Genomic DNA, 19254 nt, shown 5'->3' on the forward strand with positions numbered 1-19254 from the left:
CACACACCATCACTTCTGTTTTATTCTGCTTAGAAGTGTGTCACTGAATCCAGCCAGACTAAGGGAAGATTTTCAAAGAATTTCTGAACAAATTTTAAAATCACCCCACTGATACATGGTGATTTCTAAAGCAAGTAACCCCTTTCAGAGCTCAAGGCCTTTTCCCACAACCAGTAGGCCTGTATCTGAATGGTACACAGTTCACCTCTGGACAGGGCAGAGGGAGGCGAGCCTATTCGAGCAGAAAGCCTGAAATGTGGACGGGGCAGCTCTACAGCCCGTGAGGTGAAGAACACATTTTCAAAGTGCTGCAAAAAGATGCAGTTGTTTTCCTGTGGATTTGAGTGGGAGTCACGCAGCTAAAGTATCTGGGCATTCTTTAGAGATGGATCCCTGGGTTTGCTGGTTTCTTGTTTGGATTGCTGAGCTGAGAGTCAGCATCTGGGTTTCAATATGACCCTGCTTCATACCTAGACTTGCAGCTGAGCTGCCTGAATAGGAAACAACAAGCCAGTGTTCCCTCTAGCTCAGGCCTTGCTATGATTTTGAGGATACACAGTGCCTTTTTTTTTTTTATTTCATTCTCTCATTCCCCTTGTTTCTTTACCTCAGACACAGGTTGTTTCCCACTTCTCTGCAGTATACCCTCATCCCTCCCAGAAACGCATGCCTGATCTGAAGAGTACCTTGCCACTCCTTTTGTGTCTCTTTCTCCAAAGCACAAACCCCATTTTACTGCCTGCTGGTGCCTTTCCTGACCTCTGTCTACTATACAGTTCTGGAGAACTCATCTGGAAATAATCTGATCAGCTGTCAGCAGGATTTTAATGCCCGGCTGAGTCACTGACAAAAATGTCCAGCAGCAAAACCAACCATAATATCCTTTATAAATTTAAAATCAGGCTGGGTCCTCTGTCTTCCCTCTAAATGTCTCCTGCCCTGTAAAGGAATTTAAGGTCTACATGCGATTTATAGGAAACAGTGAGGTTAGTGGGGCAGATCTTGTCAAGACTCTTTACTTCTCTGAGCCTCTATAGTTTTGTCTTTAAAATAAGCGTGAAATGGATTAATCCATGTAAAAGTGTCTATCACGGTGCCTGGCATACAGTAAGTAGTCAAAGAATGCTAATTTTCTTCCTGCCTAAATTATAATCATGGTGCTATTAGGAGGGAAAGAATGACTCAGTGGGCTACACATCCCCTACCCTGGTATTGCCTGGGGCAGGTTGACACACACCTCACCAGGTAATAACGTCTGGGATTGCAGAAGGCCTGTGATTGATGACTCAGAAACCTGATTTAACTCAATTCAGTTCTGTTCAGGAAAGAAGTCACAGATACCCAAACTGCCCTTGCGTCGTGGAAAGCACCACAAAATGGAGGAGACCCCAAGATATGAGCGAACTAATTTTTTTGTGGCCAGCACACACAGAAGGTCATTGTTCTGTGCTAACTTGGAAAAGGCAAATGTATTTTTTAATACAGACTGTACAGACTCAATTTTAGAGGTAGAAAGCCTTCAGAATTTATAGTCAAATCCTCTACCTTACAGATGAGAAAACCACCCTCCAAAAAGTTTCTTCTGATTAATATATTTTGAATATTTATTTGAGATAAGATGCAAGATTATATGTCTCCTCAAACCAGTCCAATACTTATCACATACATTTTTCCTAGAGAAATTCTGAATGGGTGTGTGAACGAATGAATGAATAAATTTGAAGACTTGCCCAAGTTCACAAAAGTAGTTAGGGGAACTAGAACTTGAAGTCCCATCTCCTGACTGCCTACTAAGTACTCCTGGGTGAGACCAGAACATGCATGAAAATAGCTAGGAAAACTCCAGCAGGTGTCCTAGATCAGCTCCCAAATGATCGATTTCAGCCCATCCAAGTAAAATAAACGCAGCGCGCTGCACCAACACACAAATGATGTTCAGTTTCTCCGCAGTGTCTCTAGATCGGTTCTCTCCTGGCAATGATAATGGCCCTACAAGTATCTTATATAAAGGCCCTCCACCTCATTAACTTCTTGAACAGCTTCTATTACATTCCCTCTTTGTTGCAAAGTCAAGGTACACAGAGGCCTTAGAACTAGAGCTTTACCAATCAGCCAATACAAAGCGTGTACAATAGATTAATGAGTGAAATACTAAGTATCTAAAATCCATTTCTAAGCAGATTTCCCTTCTAGGTATAGATACCAATGTAGTTACCGATCATGAAAGATCACTTGATATGTAGTCCTTTCAGACACAATTCAGTCTTTCCCAACCCAGATTCCTCATTTGAGCTACAGAACACAGATAATTATTTGAATGACTCTCTTCTCAGTTCTCTCAAGGATGGTACATAACATGGACCATCCTATATTCTTAGGAGAGAAGGTGATCCATTACATACAATGAATACTGCAGAGCATTAGGTCTTGATTCTCCCAGGAAACACTGGCTGAGAAACGTGCTAGAGTAATCTGTATACCTACAGGTCACAATTGTTCTTGCTATGCAAACATGCACATGCACACACACACAGACACACACACACATACACACATTTCCAAAAAAGTCCTTTTTATGTTTGCTCTTAACAATAAAAGTTTTACATTACCTCTAAAATTTTGTCAGAAGGAAAAATTCATTTGTATTCATGTGATACAAAGGCATTGTTTTTTTCTATTTGAAAAACTTAACAGGAAGATCAGCAAATCTTTTGTAGAAATGCAAATTGTAACTTGAACAAAAATAGACTGCTGGTATGTTTGTTATGAAGAATATTAAGTGTATTTTGTAGACAAGTTAGACCAAAATGCATTCCTCTGAAGTATTTGGGAAGTTATTTCCAACTTTGCAGTTAATCAACAAATATTTCCAGAATATCACCGTCTTAAATGACCTAGGAGGACATGCAAAAAAAAACCACTTTGCATATTTTGGCAACTGATAAATTTGTTTTCTTTACTCATATTGATTGATTTAAATCCCTATGTAAAACAAAAGTGACTGAATTGTCTCCCATCGTTTCATGTTGGTCACTAGTTTGCAACTGGAGAATCAGTTTATAGTTGTTAAGCTAAAGCAGGACTTGAGAAGAAATTCACATTTGTAGATTGCCTACTAGGAGCCAGGCATGGTGCCAGGTACTTTGCACATATAATCTCATCTAACCCCCATGAGGTAAGTAGTTTTATCATTTCTCTTTTACAGATTAAAAATGTGAGACTCAGATTCACACAGCCATTGACAGAACTGGGATTCAAAGAGATTTCCATGCCTCAAACGTTCATGATTGTTCCAGGATTCAATATACCTTCCTCCAATGATGACTGGAAAATAATTTAGGACATTTAACTTATTTTTTGGATTTATATCTTCCATTATTCGGCAGAAAAAATCCCTGGCAAAATATAACTACCTTTAACTTACTTTAACATAAGATCCAAAGAAATGGGGAGCAGTAAGATGAAGACATTAAAATTCATGAGTGACACTGTAAACTTGATCCTCTTATCATGATTAATTCAAATGTACCGTATTCCCAAAGAGCTGGTGCACCATGTTTCACAAGAAACGAAGGTCAAAACTCAGAAGGCTGAAGCACCAATGTCCTTAGAATCCTGTGGTGGGGGAAACAGATATATAGAATATAGTCAGATGATTTAATTGTGTTCTTTTATTCTCAGATTGTGGTGATTAAGTCAGGTTGACCCAGAATCATTTTCACTCCTTTATTTGTTTGAAAACATCACTTTCACTGGTGGTCTTTAATTAAGCTCCCAAGAATTCGAAAACGTGCCCCGTATCTCATCTAGAACAAGTGTCTGGAGTTCTCCATCACAAATAGTTTAACCTCTAGAAAATCCACTGTCCCATGCCCCTCACAGAACTGCTTTGGGGTTCCCTCCTTCTTGGCATGGAGCCTTGGGGAACTGCCGTTAGGAAAGAGAAAACAGTAACCTAAAGCTTTTTCTTTTATCCAAAAGTACAGTGCAGAGGTACTTTAAGAATAGGAGAAAGTCTTTCTGCTAAGCCTTTTTCAACAAAGCATTAATATTTATTAACTTGCACTCTGTTATAGAATGAATGTTTTATGATCAAAAATGCGTAACAGCAAAATGGGAATTTTAACCACAAGCAACCTACTCTTCCAGTGATAAAAGAACTCAGGATGGGGTTAGCCAACCACTCTCTCTGTAGTTCAGGGGGTACTCTCATTCACTCATCTAGACAAAGGGGTAATTGAACACTGCTCCATGTGATTACTGGAAACAATAATCACAAATTTATAGGCTTCCTTTATAAATGAGAGCCATCTAGAATAAGCTGTGAATTAATGGTATATTAATGGTATATTAACAAATAGGGACATTTATTAAAAGGTCTGAAAGATATTTCAAAAGCTCAGAATTACCCATTTTAAATTTAGATTAGATCAATTCCCAAACAATTCAGATAAGAGGGGGTTTTTATTTTTCAACTTTTAATAAAAGCATGTCTGTCTCAAGTCTTTTGAATTAATCCATTCACTATTCATTGAGTAGATTCTGTTTGCCAGGCATACAGAAATGTGGGGTTTTGAATCAGCATCAAGGTGTAAAATATGGCTTTTATGAGATCTTTTCTACTGATGCTGTCTTTACTGAATCACTTTGTAATTCCTTTAGCAAACTACTTTGCTAAATTCCTTTAGCAAACTACAGCTTTGCCTGATGAGTTATTATATACTTAAAATGAACAAGTGCATCTCAACTCTATAATTAATGTATACACTGCATAAAGGCACAGAAATAAAAGTCCCTTAGCATTTATTTCTGTCTTGTCAATTTCAGTGATACAGTACAGAAATAACTGTATGGACACCGTGTAACAGTGAGTTGGTTAAATGTTCCTTTTCATAGTCTTGAGTGAAATTTCTGCCTAAATGTTTTAGGAGTAGGTTTCCAACACGTCATCTTGTTTCCATTGTGTCTAAGCAGTTTGGGAAAGGGGAATGAATAAGCATAGATTTTGGAATCAGGCAGACCTGGTTGTGATTTCTGGTTCTGAGTGTGGTAAACTCTTGTAAAACCTACTTAATCTCCATCTCTGTTCCTTCATCTACAAAATAAACATAACAACATCTACTTTGCAGGATTGTTGCAAGGAGTATAGATAATGTATATAAAGCAACTGGCGCACAATAGGTTTTGTTTTTCTTTTCAGATCAAAAGTCTGAAAGACCATACTAAGAATTGTTCTGTTTCAGGTAGTCTGATTCACCATGAAATTAAAATAACACAACAAAAATTTAAGACAGAGATGAACATTGTGAACCTGATTTTTATTTATATCATGATACAGTTATTTTACATTCAGCATTTCCACTTAAGGTGTCTAATAAGACACCTTAAGGTGTCTTAAGGTCTGTTTAAATAACAGACCTTCAGATTGCTGAATGGGCTTGACAAAGAAGATCACCCCTGACCCCATTCTCCACCCTCCACTCCCCATCCTCCACTGTACTCCAGAATCATGGTTGCTCTTCTCTGCCTATTAGATGTATGGACATGAAGGAGAGGAGAAAGAAAGAAACAAAATAGCTAAATTTAAAAATTATTTTTGGTTCATCAGCATATAAACAATCAACTTCAAAATGAAACAGACATTCACTTGCCAGTTTTTGAGTACAGTGAAAGCACAAACTCTCATTTCTGTATGAATCCAGAAAATTAATGGAATACGTACTGTAAATCTTGCTTCTACCCAAAACAGTGTTAGGAGGAGGATGTAGACTATCCTTTCACTGTACCAAAGAATTGATTTCCCTTCTCTCTCTCTCATTCCTGTCTGTCTGGTTCTCCTTTTCATATTTTTCACTCTTTTCTCTGACTTTGCCCCTTTTTTTGAAATTCTGCAGGTTGTCCGGCCATATCAGACCATGTCCAATCCCATGAGCAAGCTCACTGTTCTCAACAGCATGCATTCTCACTTCATTCTGGCCGACAATGGGACCACCGGAAAGTACGGAGCAGAGGTGAAACTTAGGAGACAACTGGAAAAGCATATTTCACTCCAGAAGATAAATACAAGTAAGTCGGCTACTGTTCCCACTCAGCCTTCAAATAGGCTGAAAGTGAGAAAACTTGAGCAGATTTTGAACACAGATCACTTTCTACTGGGCCAATGGTTAGAATTAGAGGAAGTCATCTAGAGGAGGATGATTGGAGGCGCAATAAGTGTTTACACAATTAGTGGACTCAAGCTCATTTATTATGTGTGAAAAATTCAACCCTGTCTGGGGTTTATAAATGCAGATAAGCTTTTCCTTCCAAACTTTTGTCTACATCTTTTACACAATACTCTAAGGAGGAAAAGCACCCTGGAGAAGTTTTTTTCTATTTATTAAGCTATTTTTGGTGGCTAAAGAAAAGAAAAAAAAAACAGGTTTTGATCTTAGCATAGATCTGGCTGTGCGAAGGCATTTCCAGGGAACTGACATTGTCTAAACTAAAGCATAATGTGTAACCATGTTGATGAAACTAATTCTGTCTCTTAATTTTATGTATGTATTCATTCACTGTCTCTAGATACCTATATATTTAGATATATGTGTGTATTTATGGGTACCACATAATACTTAGCCCATAGTTACACTGAAATGATACTATTAAGTACTTATGTGTTCTATGCAGTATTTATCGTGTACCCATTTAACTATGAGAAGGTAGCATTGTAAAAACAGCAATGCTCCCCAGCACACTCAGTGGCTTGCATTTAAATGTGGTAGAGGTATGAAAATAATCTACTGACCTTCCTCACAAAATAAAATTCAATTTGTTTTCACAAAGTAACACATGGCTTCGCGGCAGGCTCAAGCTTTCTGGTAATTGTATGTTCCATCAGGGAAACTTGGATTTAATTGATTAAACTTTCAAAGCCTGCAATTCCAAGTAACAAAAGATTCTCTTTGGCTTGATAAGCTTTCAAAAATTCAGTGTAATATGATTCAGCCTGTCCAAATGGCTTTTCTCATCTCCAGTCTTTTCTCTGCATCTGTCCCAAATGGATCTTGCTTGCTCTTGCCACCTTCCTCCCAGAGCTAGGATGTCCAACCTATCAGACCACAGCTTCTCTTTCCTGTACTCTCTTTTCTGGTTCCACGTTTTAGGAGCTACTGCTGTTTAAGCAGTCAAGTTTCATACCTTCATCTTTTTCACAGAGAATTCTGGAATAATAGATTTTGGTGTAGGCCTGAAGTCAACATTGTATTAGAAAACTTTCTTCTAAGAATCTTCAACTATCTTTGGAAAGAGAAAACACAGGATTACCCAAAGGTAAACATCTTTTGGGGAAAAAAGAGTAGAAAAGACTAGAAAATCCATCCAGAAACCAGCAGAGATCCAAAGTAACAAAGCACTGTAGCCAATGGGTGGTAGGTTTTGTTAAACTAAAATTGAATTTTATTATAATATTTGACAGGAAGGACAAAACTCATATCATTAATATTATCCATTTAGGTTTTTATAGGCTACAGCATTACTTGTTTTACACCAGCAGGTTAAGAATGAGCCTAAATAGGAGTAGCCTGAAAGCTGAAGAAGATGGGAGCAGGGTAGACAAAGAGCAAATGCAGGGTCAAGTTCAGTGCTCAATAGTGAGACCAAATTTGTCCAGACACACAAAGCATGCCATTGTGCCAGGTCCTGGTGGCAGCTGGGCCAGGTATTCGTTAGTGTTAGGAGAAGAGCTAGGTGTGCGGTTGTGTAAGTTTAAACACCCAGCTACGATGGTGCCAGCAGGAGTTAAAACCCAGCCAGGGCTCTGTCTGCCAAGCCCTGTGCCTTATAGGTGCCCAAGGAAAGGATACTCTTTTCTAATTAGTCATCCCAGAGGGGACATTGTTTTGTAACCTTTGTGCCTGGGGAAGCACCTGTGTCCAAAGCTCACAGAGTTGCTATGCGTGGGGATTGCCCTGAAGGGGAGGTTCATAGACAGTGGCCGGGCCTCCGTGAGGAGCAGAGCCCAGCAGCATAGAGTCCAGGAGAAGGCCAAGGCTGGTGGTCAGGGCATCAGGGATGCTGGAGGAGCCAGGACCCCAGGCACATGCCTCATGCCACTCGTGTGACACTGGACCCTTGTGAGCACATCAGGGCAGGTAGTGGCATGCAAACACATTGCCAAGTGAAATCCCAGTCAAGGGTCTAGGGCGCAAAGTAGGGGATAAACACAGACCCAGGTTCCAAGCTGAAGCACCAGGTCAGAGAAGCTGGCTTGAGACTCCTAAAATGTTCCGAGTCCACAAACAGGATTAGGCCTCGGATCTGGGGTAGAGGCTGAGCCCCTAGGTTGGGTTAAGTGATAGTAGCTGGAACAGGATGGGGGCAGAGAGAGGCAAATAGTCATTGCAATCGTCATAATTTATAAACACAATATTCCTCTTTGTTTTGGGGACTGTATTTGAGGCTTAATAGGAATTCACAGACTCCCATTCAGTGCAAATAATTAAATAAGGAGAAGAAGGTTAAAGATGCCCAGAGGAGATCCCTGAGGTCACAGGAAGTTATAAGCTCAGGGCCAAGAATTTGCCACAAGCTGTAGTGAATGATGCCATGCCTTAGCTCTTCTACCAGTTCTATCCTTGAACTTAGTAGTGGGAGGGTGACCAACTTGTCCCAGTTTCCCAGGGACTTTCTCAGATTTAGCATTGAAAGTCCCATGTCCCTGGGCCACCTCCATCACAGGCAAATGGAGATTGCAGGTCGCCCTCCAAGTCAGACTCAGGAGTCATTAGTTCTACTTCTCTTTTTACTGCATTCACCCCACAAAGCAGGGAAGGAGCAGCGAGGGCCTCAGAGCTTAAGGAGTGGCCCAGGCTCCGGAAGTAGAGTAGTACCTTGAGATCTCCATTCAGTTAGCAGTAAAGCAAAGTGCCCACTGAGAACCTGGAAGTCTCCAGAATAGGACTGACTGAGAAAAAAGGAGGAAAAGTTGACCTGGTTAAAATAAGAAACAGCAGAACTAAGAACATAGACCTTTAATGTAACTCTCTGTTCTAATCTGAACACTATTTTTTTCTTTATATCATAATTAGTGATAATGTAATTCTTCTTATTAAAATAAAATTTTATTCTATAACAATTCTAAAAATCTCACCTACTTCTTAATTTCCCTCTTCAAAAGTCTAAGAAATCTAAAATACAACAGGGGAACTCAATTTTGGGAAACCCCAATTTAGCCTCCTGAAATTAGACCCTCCACCAGGATACCACAATAATACTATCACCACCTATTACACTTAGCAGACCCTGGAGGTGTCTGAATACACTCAGCATTTTACTCATTAAAGTGCCATTCCTCTTCATCACTTAGGGATGACATGCATACCATAGGATTCTTTCCACAAGTCTATTTCTTGCATAAATAGCATAATCTTCTGAAGAATATTTTCAAGAGACCTTTAAGCCCTTTCTCATCAACATGACAATTATGAATAATAAAATATTATAAGCACCAGCATCTTAGACTTTTCTCAGCACTCTGGCATCCATTATCTCAACTCTCCCCTCCCTCCACTCATTCTTGCTGTTAACAGTCCTTACTGAAGTGTTGTCATTGGTTACTGAAGGACTTCTTTGCTGTTAAAGGAGAATCCTTTCCGACGTGAGCCACTTAGGAACACTCTTCCATCTGAAATTTTCTAAACTTCAAATTTAACATGCAAAGCCTCAAACAATCCCCATCATGCCTTTAGCAAACAAATATTTCTTGAACTCCTATTATGTACCAGTCATGGTTAAGGTCTAGAAAAGCAGCAGTAGATAATTCATTGAGCTTATGTCAAGAGGGGCAGAGTAATAAGTAAATAAGTAAATAGGCAAATATATGTAGTAAGAGAGCTGTTAAAAATAAAGCAGAGGAAGGGATATATGTATGTGTCATGGGTACACATGTCTGCATGCATGCACATGTGTGTGATGGGAGCATAGTTTAGATTAGATGATTGGGTATGGTGTAATATATGAGCAGAGACCTGAATGAAGTGAGGGAGCCAGCTCTGAAAAGAGCATTCTGGAGGGAGTGAAAGCAGGAACAAAGACCCAGGTATTCGATGAAGAGTATGACCTTTGTAAAGAGTTGAATTTTATTCTGACCGAGTTTTGATCTGGCTAGTTATAGGATCTCCCTTGTGGTTTAAAACATCACTCTGCTGTTGTGTGTAGAGATCCAACTGACGCAGGGGGCAAGATTAAAAGCAGGTAGATGTTTCAGTAGGCTATTGCCGTAATGCAGGTGAGAGATGACAGTGTTTTGAATTAGGGTGACAGCAATAAAAGTAGTAAAAAGCGGTTGGATTCAAATTTATACATATCTGTTTTCTTAACTGATCTTTCTTTTAATGTGGTAAAATATATATAGCATAAAATTTATCAGTTTAACCATTTTTAAGTATACCGTTCAGTGCTATGAAGTACGTTTACATTGTTATGTAATCATCACCACTATCCATCCCCAGAACTTTTCATCATTCCAAACTGAAACTCTGTACACATTAAACACTTTTATTCCCTCCCTTCAGCCCCCGTAACCATGATTCAACTTCATGTCTTTATGAATTTGTTCTAGGTACCTCACATAAGTAGAATCATACGATATTGGTCCTAAGATACATTTTGAAGGTAGAGCTCAAGAGAACTTGCTACTGAGTTGAGCATTCAGGGGGAGGAATAGACGCATCAAGGATGCTGAACAGTCATCCTTACAGACACCAGTATATTCTTCAAAGAATGGGGCTAGTGGGAGCCCCTAAGGAGTAAGTTTTTACAGAAAAGGGAGTTGAGGACTAATCTCTGGGGAGTTGAGACAAAGTCCTTGAGAAGGAGGGAGATGATGAGATTCAGTGCACAAATGAAGAACGTGGCCATAGGTAGAACAGGAAGAGTTTCATCCCGGGTAGCAGGAGGGAAGGCAGAGTTTATGTGCGCAGATGTAGGTGGGATGGAACATTTTCTGCTGGGAAGATCAGGTAGTTCTTTATAGATGCTTTCTATATCTGAAGAAAATAATACAGGAGGTCATTGGCTAAGAGTGTGGAAAGGGAAGAGGTGTAGAAGATTAGGGAGAAAATAGAAAAAACAAGTGTAGAGCCTGGGAGAGTGAGCTGACTAGGGAAATGTAAGACTGCCCACTTGATATTTGTGGTCATAAATTTACAGTGGCATGAATCATCAGGGATGTGTGTTTTTTTCCAGGCATGTTCAGCTTGAGTAGTAGAATAGGCAGAGACTTGGGTTGAGAGCCTGTTGGGATTTTGCTAGGCAAGTAGAAAAGAGGAAGAGAGAGGCAAGGGAGTGAGGCTATATGTACTCTTTACACCTATATCCCAGGAGTATTGTCAGTGTCTGGATGAAAGCAGTGCTTTCCCACCCACATCTGTGCCCATTCATGAGAACATAAAATCATTCATCTAAAAGATCAGAATAAGGTGCAGAGAAGTGATTAAGAGAATTATCAAAGGTGACCCACACCTTTAGTTAGTATTGCCAAGCATTACATATGTTAAGTTCAAACCATTTAAGTAAACAAAGGTTCATAATAAGCAGTTCCTCATATTTATTTTATTGTTGTTTACATATTCATATAAGTTGAATCAAGTTAGCACAATGCTGGGAACGTAGTAGCTGTTCAATAAACACGTGTTACCTGAAAGACTGAATACCAAGGGACTGCTCCAGAAAGACTGAATACCAAGGGACTGCTCCAGAAAGTAACGTGTAAGTAGCCTGATGAACCTATAAAATCCCAAGCATATTTTCTGCATACATTTTTGCTTTTAAAAAATTTCCAAAAAAATTAGAGAATATTATAATAACCCCCATAACAATCACCCAGACTCTACATTTATCAGCCTATAGCCAATCTTGTTTCCTCTATGTATATAACCACCTACATCTTCTTCCGGGTAAGTTTGAAAGAAATCCAAACAGTGTATCATTTCATCTATAACTATTTCAGCACCAAAGCATTTCTTTAACTTGCGTGGGCCACACGCAAGGTAGATTTTTAAAGTATTTCCTTAACTTAGTAGCAACATAATGGAAAATACTGATCCAGGTATCCTTTAACAATTCTTTCAAAAAAATAAAAATTAAGAACTATGTTATCACATGTTAAAATTTATCTAAAATTTTGATAATCATTTTTTCTTGTCCCAAATTCTACACTAAGCTGGCCAAAAAACATTTAAAACAAATATTACCTTGCAGTTCTTAAAAAGGAACATTAGAAAAATCCCCAGCAATTGTGGCTTTTTTGGAAGCGTTTGAAGGGAAGAACATAACTTTTGGGAAAAAAGGAAGGCTTTGCCTCTTGCCAGTGGTATAAGCTGAGAGAAACAGGGAGACCTGGGGGTTCAGATCTTCATGGCTCTGTGACCTTAGGTAAATTACCGTATTTCTCTCAGACTTTGTTTCTGTGTCTGTGAACCAGGGATGATAATTTTTCACAGTGTGGTGATTAAATGAGTCAACCTATGAAAGGATTCTGGCACGTGGCAGTTAAGAAACATTGATTCCCTTCCTGCCTTCTCGTTGGCACAGCGGTCCCCTAGTGGGAAACCATGTTCTGTGTTGATATAGCCTGATGGGCTGCCATAGATTCCAACCTGAGATCCAGACGTTCATTCGAAGCCCATCAGAGTCTAGGATGTCTGTCAGAATATCTTTACCACAAAGCGAACCTGTCTCTGCTTGTTAGGGAAAAGCCATGGATCTCTGGGGTTACAGAAAGGGTCCAAAGAAAAAAATGAGACTCAAAATTATATTCTGAAACATATTATCAAGCCTCTATTAACATTACTTCTTAAAGAGTAGTTCATTTAAAGTCTTGATCATTGAAGCAATAAACAGAAAACTCATGTTTTTTCATTGTTGAAAATATATTCTAAACTGTAGTTGTTCCTCTTGCTTGAGTGAAGAATATAATGGAGAAAATTTCTATTTCTTTAGAGAGTCAAGCTATTCTAGTGTCTTGGAGCAATCATTATGAATGTCAGTTAAGTTTGCAGAGAACTCTGTTTGGTGGAGGTGTTAGAATTTGGGCTAAATGTGAATTGGTCCCGAATATATAAGATAAGATTTATATGTCAAGTTTAGATTTGGGCTAAATGTGAATTGGTCCCGAATATATAAGATAAGATTTATATGTCAAGTTTAGATTTGGGCCAATATCAGATTTCCTTCTTATAATTTACTGTTTTGTTTAAAAAGGAGATTGGAGGAAGAGGACAGAAATCTAGTTTGTTTTGGGCTCTAATTGATGAAAGTGCTATACTCCGTTGTGTTTGAATTTTATTTTAGGTTTGGCTAAACGCAAAGTTTTATTTGGATTACATATCTTAATTAATTTGTGAACATTAACTTTGTAGGAAATTTCATTATGAGGCTAGAATTTTCCAACTTTGTCATCTTCATACTATAAAGTGAAATCTATGTCAGACTAAATCTAGTCTAAGAGACTCTGTCCCCATGGTAGTCATTATAGATACACCCATTCTGCAGTACTAATGAATGGGGATGTCTGAGTAGGTTTAGATTTTTGTAACCATTGCTTTTGCCACTGTCAGGGTTTTCTTGAAAGAGAATTTGATGCTCTGCATTTTCTTTGCCCCAGAGTAACAACTGACATTTGAGCATAGCCTCATCTAATGAAGCCACAAAGAATACTTTCTCTAAAGCAGTAGATTAAAATCTGCTTGGCAGTTCTAAGCAAACAAGTAGCGGAAATGATCACAGAATTCATAAAACAATCAAATTTGGTATTTGAGGATATTGCTATTTAGAATTCTCTGGGAAAAAAGAACAGATGTTTTGTTATGCAGTCCCTAAGCGAGTACACCAATTTATATATGACTGTGTGCTTACTCACACAAACTAACAAAAAATAATAACGATAATAATGTCACCCAGTAGCACCGAATGTCATCCCTGATAAGTTATGCTTTATGATGGGAACAGATGTTTCTGATTTCCACTGAGTTGTTTGGTATAGGAGTCCCATGAACAGGCTAATCCATAGAGTGATAAAGTCTCATGGGTTCCAGGACATTTTATTTTAAAAAGATCATCTTTGTGATGTGACACTCATCAATTTACAGCATTTTGTTTCAGTGAAATTTCCATAATCAGAAAAAATACTCATGACTGTATCCTTGTTCCATTACCACCATTTTTTGGTGATAATTCTTAAACATGGCTGTGGTAATTTTCAACTAAGGTGACACTGCGTCCCGTAGGAGGTCTTTTAAAATATCAGAGGGGTTTGGTTGATACAATTTCTGGTGCTCCCAAATGACACAGAGAGGAGGAGGGAATATTAATATTCTACCTTGTGCAGGACGGTTTCATATGCAGAATTGCCTGGACCAAATGCCAATCCATCCCTTAGGAAACACTACCCTGTATGTTTCCTTGAGTTTTGTTTTTCTTTTTTTTTTCCCCCAAATCTTTCCAATAGCCCACACCTGATGTGGCAGGGCCACACACTTCCAAGATACTCTGTCCTAGTCTAAAGACGTAGAAAAAGCAGCAATCGTGAGCCAGCAGTGAGATTTAAAATATTGAACAACCTGTGAAGACTTTAGTGTCCTCAATCCACATCATAGGCTGGATGTCAGCCCTGACATGTCCTTCAGATCCTAACATCCCTTGCTGTTGGGAAGTTCTCCCTTATATCCAACTTCATTTGCTCTGAATCAGTTCTCTTCTGGGTGAGGACCAAAGTCATCGTCTGTGTTAGAGCTCTCAGCTTATTTGAAAACTGTAAATGGACTTGAATTGACCTTTCTGCCATAATGGCTGTAAGGAAGCTGTTTTTCATTTGAAGAGACACACTGACCTGCTTAACAGGCAGAACTGACTCAAGAAGTAAATCAGAATTTCCATTTCGGCAGCACCTGCTCTTAGCACCACTGCTTTGTATGTTTCAGGCTCAGTGACTCCAGAAATGTGCTCAATGCTGGGGGCTCTACTGTCAGAGTCCTTGATGTTCAGAGAAATCCTACAGTCCACCGTTATTAGCTGATTTGGGGGTAGAAACAGAAGCCCAGAAATGTGGTTGCTTTACCTGCAGGCCCCTGGAGAGCCTACTAACTAGAATTCATTGCCAAGGGAATATTTTAATAAACCAAGGTTCTAGGAAAATAAAACGTTTGAAACTGAATACAAAGAGACCTCTAATTTTTAATCTATATATTACTGAGAATTATGTTGGAAATAAGGGAGCAGGGCAGTAATATAAATCTTGAGTGAATGAATAAATTCATGATGTAAAATGCTATAAAGCAGTGCTTTTTAAAAATTCACATTTCATTTCTAGTATATGTCTCTCATTTCCCTGGACTGTAATAGACCCCTTATACGTATTAGTATTTTTCTCCTGTTAAATTATGAAGCCAACTTACCCTGGAAATTTGACATAGATTATCTAAAGAATACTACTGACATCCTTACTATTAAATCCTTACTATTTACCAACCTCTCTGATACCAAAACTAGAGTTAATGTCATGCATAGTAAGTGCTCAATAAAGAGTTGCTGATTTGGCATGAAACAAATTTTAGTGATTTTGACCCAGTCATATTATTATAAGAAATGTGTGAATTTACAATTTCCAAAAAATTCCAAAAATATTTTAGCAACAGCAGCATTATTGAAATAAGCAGGTAGCTTCCTGGGAGGCTATTTTAAAGGATTGTAGTCATTTATATATAAATAAATAATTTGTATCATAAATACTACATAAATTATTTATTTTTATTCTTATTATGACTGTTAAGTAAGTCTCATTTCTTGGTATTTATACCAAATACAGAGAGACGAAGCCTGAGTGTCAACAATAGCACAGAGAGGGAGGCATATGACAAAGGGAAGGTCTAAGGTATGAGTCACATCAGAGTTTCCTTGGAAAGTTTTCCATTTTGGAGTAAGTTGGATAGCCATACAGTAAGAGGTTAGAGTTGGCATGGAACCATCGGGTCCCTTGCCCACTATTGACATTGCAGACCTAGCGGGACACTTTTCCCACTGAGCCTTGTTACAGCTCAGGACCATTTTGCATTCACTAAGACACAGGTTCTGCTGCTGTAACAATGACTCAAAACAATGGATGCCTCAATGAGACAGGAGTTTATTCCTTATGCATGTGTTATTCTGAACATGAGTCCAGGCCTTTTGTGGTAGCCTCACAATGTTGAGGACTCAGATTTCTTCTTTCTTTTGCTCTGCACATCCCTGTTTTCATGGTCTGCGGGAACTCACTGTCACATCTACATTCTGCTCAGAAGGAATCAGGAAAAAGTCATGACCTGTTCCCTTAAAGGCACAATGAGGAAGTCATATACAGGATTTTGGCTTACATCCTATGTGCCAATATTTGGTCACATATTTACACCTAGCAAAAGGGGGATTCAAAAATGTAGTCTTTATCCTGGGCATACAGCTAAAATTCTATCACTATGAAGGAGGAAAATAGATATTAGAGTACAGCCAGCACTTTTTGCCACACCTTTCCAGCATAGCATTACAGATGGTTATTAAGAATTGGCTGGAGTTGGCACATGAGGTAAAACATACCTGCCATTCATAAATAAGGTACACCTACATGTTCTAGTGTGTTCATTGAGTAGCTTTGTCCATAAATGACTCCTGTAGCATATGCTTCATATCATGCCCTTTCACTCTTCACGTGTGTGTTTCTTAGTGATATGTAGCTGAAGAGTCTTCCACTGGTTCTGGAAATTGTAATTTCCCCTTGAAATGGGATTGAGACTAGCTGTCTAAAATTATATACATTACTTTAGACCATCCTGGTTTAGTTAACTTTTTAGGTTAACTCAAACAGATCCTCCTAGCCTCAAAGTAATTGCACAGGCTCTACTATGCATAATTTGTGCACATTCCATAATGGATCCATAGCCACATATTTTCTTGCACATCATTTGTAACCTTTAAATGCCTAAATATTAAAAATAAATAGAAGAGATTCAATTCCGTGTTTCTGTGACATTGTACTTAATATTAATTTTTCAAAGATAAATCCTAGGAAATAATTCTCATGTGACCTACACAGGACTGTACTCTTGGTAACAGGCAGGAGAATGGAGATTGCTCGCCTCTCAAATCCTTCCTGAAGGGGAAAGGTTGTAACTGGGCCTTGGCCCAGTTGGGGAAAAAGGACGAGAAACCCATCTTAGGGAGTAAAAAAGCAGCAGCGCATCCTCCGACTCTGTTGAGGAAACGTTTGAGGAGACCTGGAAAGCAGATGCATTTGTGAGGGATTTAAAGCTGTTTTATACCAGTTATCCAGTTTGACATTCCTACATTTTATAACCCCTAAGTGATAAGTAATAATTTGGCAAGATACAGCTGAAAGGCTCTTGAAACCTTGGGAATGCCTATAAATATATAATTAAGAGTATTTCCTGACACTGACAGTTATAAAAAGATTAATTAGTAGAACTCTTAACAAATGGTGAGCTGGGTCACCTTGTTTTAGAGACTGAGATACATGTGTATTACTGATCCAACCCTAGTTAGTTTTTCTTTTGATTTCAGCTTGTGTTCCTCAGTAAAACCAAAAAGATAGAGCTAAAAGCAGTTGGGGTTTCTTTTCTATCTTAAGTGAATAAAGCCTACGAGGATCTATTGCCGTACAGATTTAATGAAACCACAGGCCAGCACTTTAAAAATAAACCTTGCCTTTCCTCTCTGGGTATTCTTTGAATAGAACAGTTTCTTGGCCTTGTTTCTGTCTTGCCTATATCTTTTTCCCTCATCTTTTTATAGTACCAAACTCAGAGGTATTGTGACTTTTCCATTCAGACAAACTAAGTTTCTGTAGAAAATAGATTCAATGTTTAGAAACCCCATTAGAAAATAGTATAAATAAATTCAAAGAACAATTGGGAAAGCAAAGAAAATATTTGCAACCATGACAAAGAGCTTATTTACATAATAAGCAAAGAGCATCTACAAATCCTAAAGGAGAATCCTGTAAGAAAATGGGCAAAGTATATCAACAGGAAAATCTTGGGGAAGAAAATACAAATGCTCAACTTCACTCAAAATTAAAGAAATGGGGCTTCCCTGGTGGTGCGGTGGTTGAGAGTCCGCCTGCCAATGCAGGGGACACGGGTTTGTGCCCCGGTCCGGGAAGATCCCACATGCCGCGGAGCGGCTGGGCCCGTGAGCCATGGCCGCTGAGCCTGCGCATCCGGAGCCTGTGCTCCGCAACGGGAGAGGCCACAACAGTGAGAGGCCCGCGTACCGCAAAAAAAAAAAGAAAAATTAAAGGAATGAAAGCTAAGACAACAATGAAATTTTTTTAACCTATCAAATTGACAAAAAACAGAATTTAAAAATATCTGGTGTCAATAAGTGTGTATGGAAATCTGTACTGGAGGGTGTGCAAATATGGGCAACCTTATCTGGAAGATAATTTGGCTACCCCTATTAAATTTTAAATGCACATATCTTTTGGCCCTGTAATTTTACTTCTAGGGATTTATTTTATGCATATTTATTGCCATATTGTTTATGGTAATAAAAATGGAAATAATTCAAAGATTCACCAAGTGACTAATTAAATTATATGTAGACATACAGTGAAAGACTGTGAAGTTATTATAAATAATGCAATAGCTCTGTTTGGGCTCCTATTGAAAGATACCCAATGGTAGTTTTTATGTCCTTTTCTTAAGTTAAAGCCTATTGTACAACAGTAGAACTGTGTGTTTATGATCACATTTATGTTTTTTAAAATTATGTGTGTGTGTATATATGCTTACAAAATATCTTAAAGGACACAGATGAACAATTACAGCTTCTAGAGAATGAGACTTGAGGTAAGGGAAGTAAGATGAGAACTGACATTTTCCACTAAATACCTTTTAAAAACCTCTCAGTGTTGTTTTTTGACAATGACCAAATATAGCTTTTATAAAAGGAAGGAAGGAAGGGAAGGAGGGAGGGAGAAAAGGAGGGATGGAGAGAGGGAGAGAGGAGGAAGGATGGATGAAGGAAGAAAACTTTTTGGAAGTAGTCAGCCGATCCATGTTCAATACTTTCTTCCCACAAGTGTATGTTTATCATTCTTGACCTGTGGGTAAGGAGCCAACACAGCTGTGTTTGACACACCTCGATTTCTCTTGCTCACTGAGTCTGCTGGCAATTCTTTGCTTCATCTAAGACAAAAGGAAAGAGTCAAGTCAGGAGACCTAATGG

The 19254-nt window shown here is 38.6% G+C and overlaps 1 protein-coding gene across 1 annotated transcript in view; it reads left to right on the forward strand.

Moving 5' to 3' along the window:
* Positions 1-19254, forward strand: part of TRPM3 (transient receptor potential cation channel subfamily M member 3) — a 288353-nt gene that overhangs the window by 50486 nt on the left and 218613 nt on the right. Inside the window, exon 6 of the mRNA XM_027105962.1 lies at positions 5895-6066. Coding sequence (XP_026961763.1) covers positions 5895-6066 — 172 coding nt within the window. The remainder of the gene's footprint in view (positions 1-5894; positions 6067-19254) is intronic.

This window comes from Aethalodelphis obliquidens, unplaced genomic scaffold (assembly GCF_003676395.1).
Source record: "Aethalodelphis obliquidens isolate GAN/ISIS:26980383/991018 unplaced genomic scaffold, ASM367639v1 scaffold7, whole genome shotgun sequence".
Classification (NCBI taxonomy): domain Eukaryota; kingdom Metazoa; phylum Chordata; class Mammalia; order Artiodactyla; family Delphinidae; genus Aethalodelphis; species Aethalodelphis obliquidens.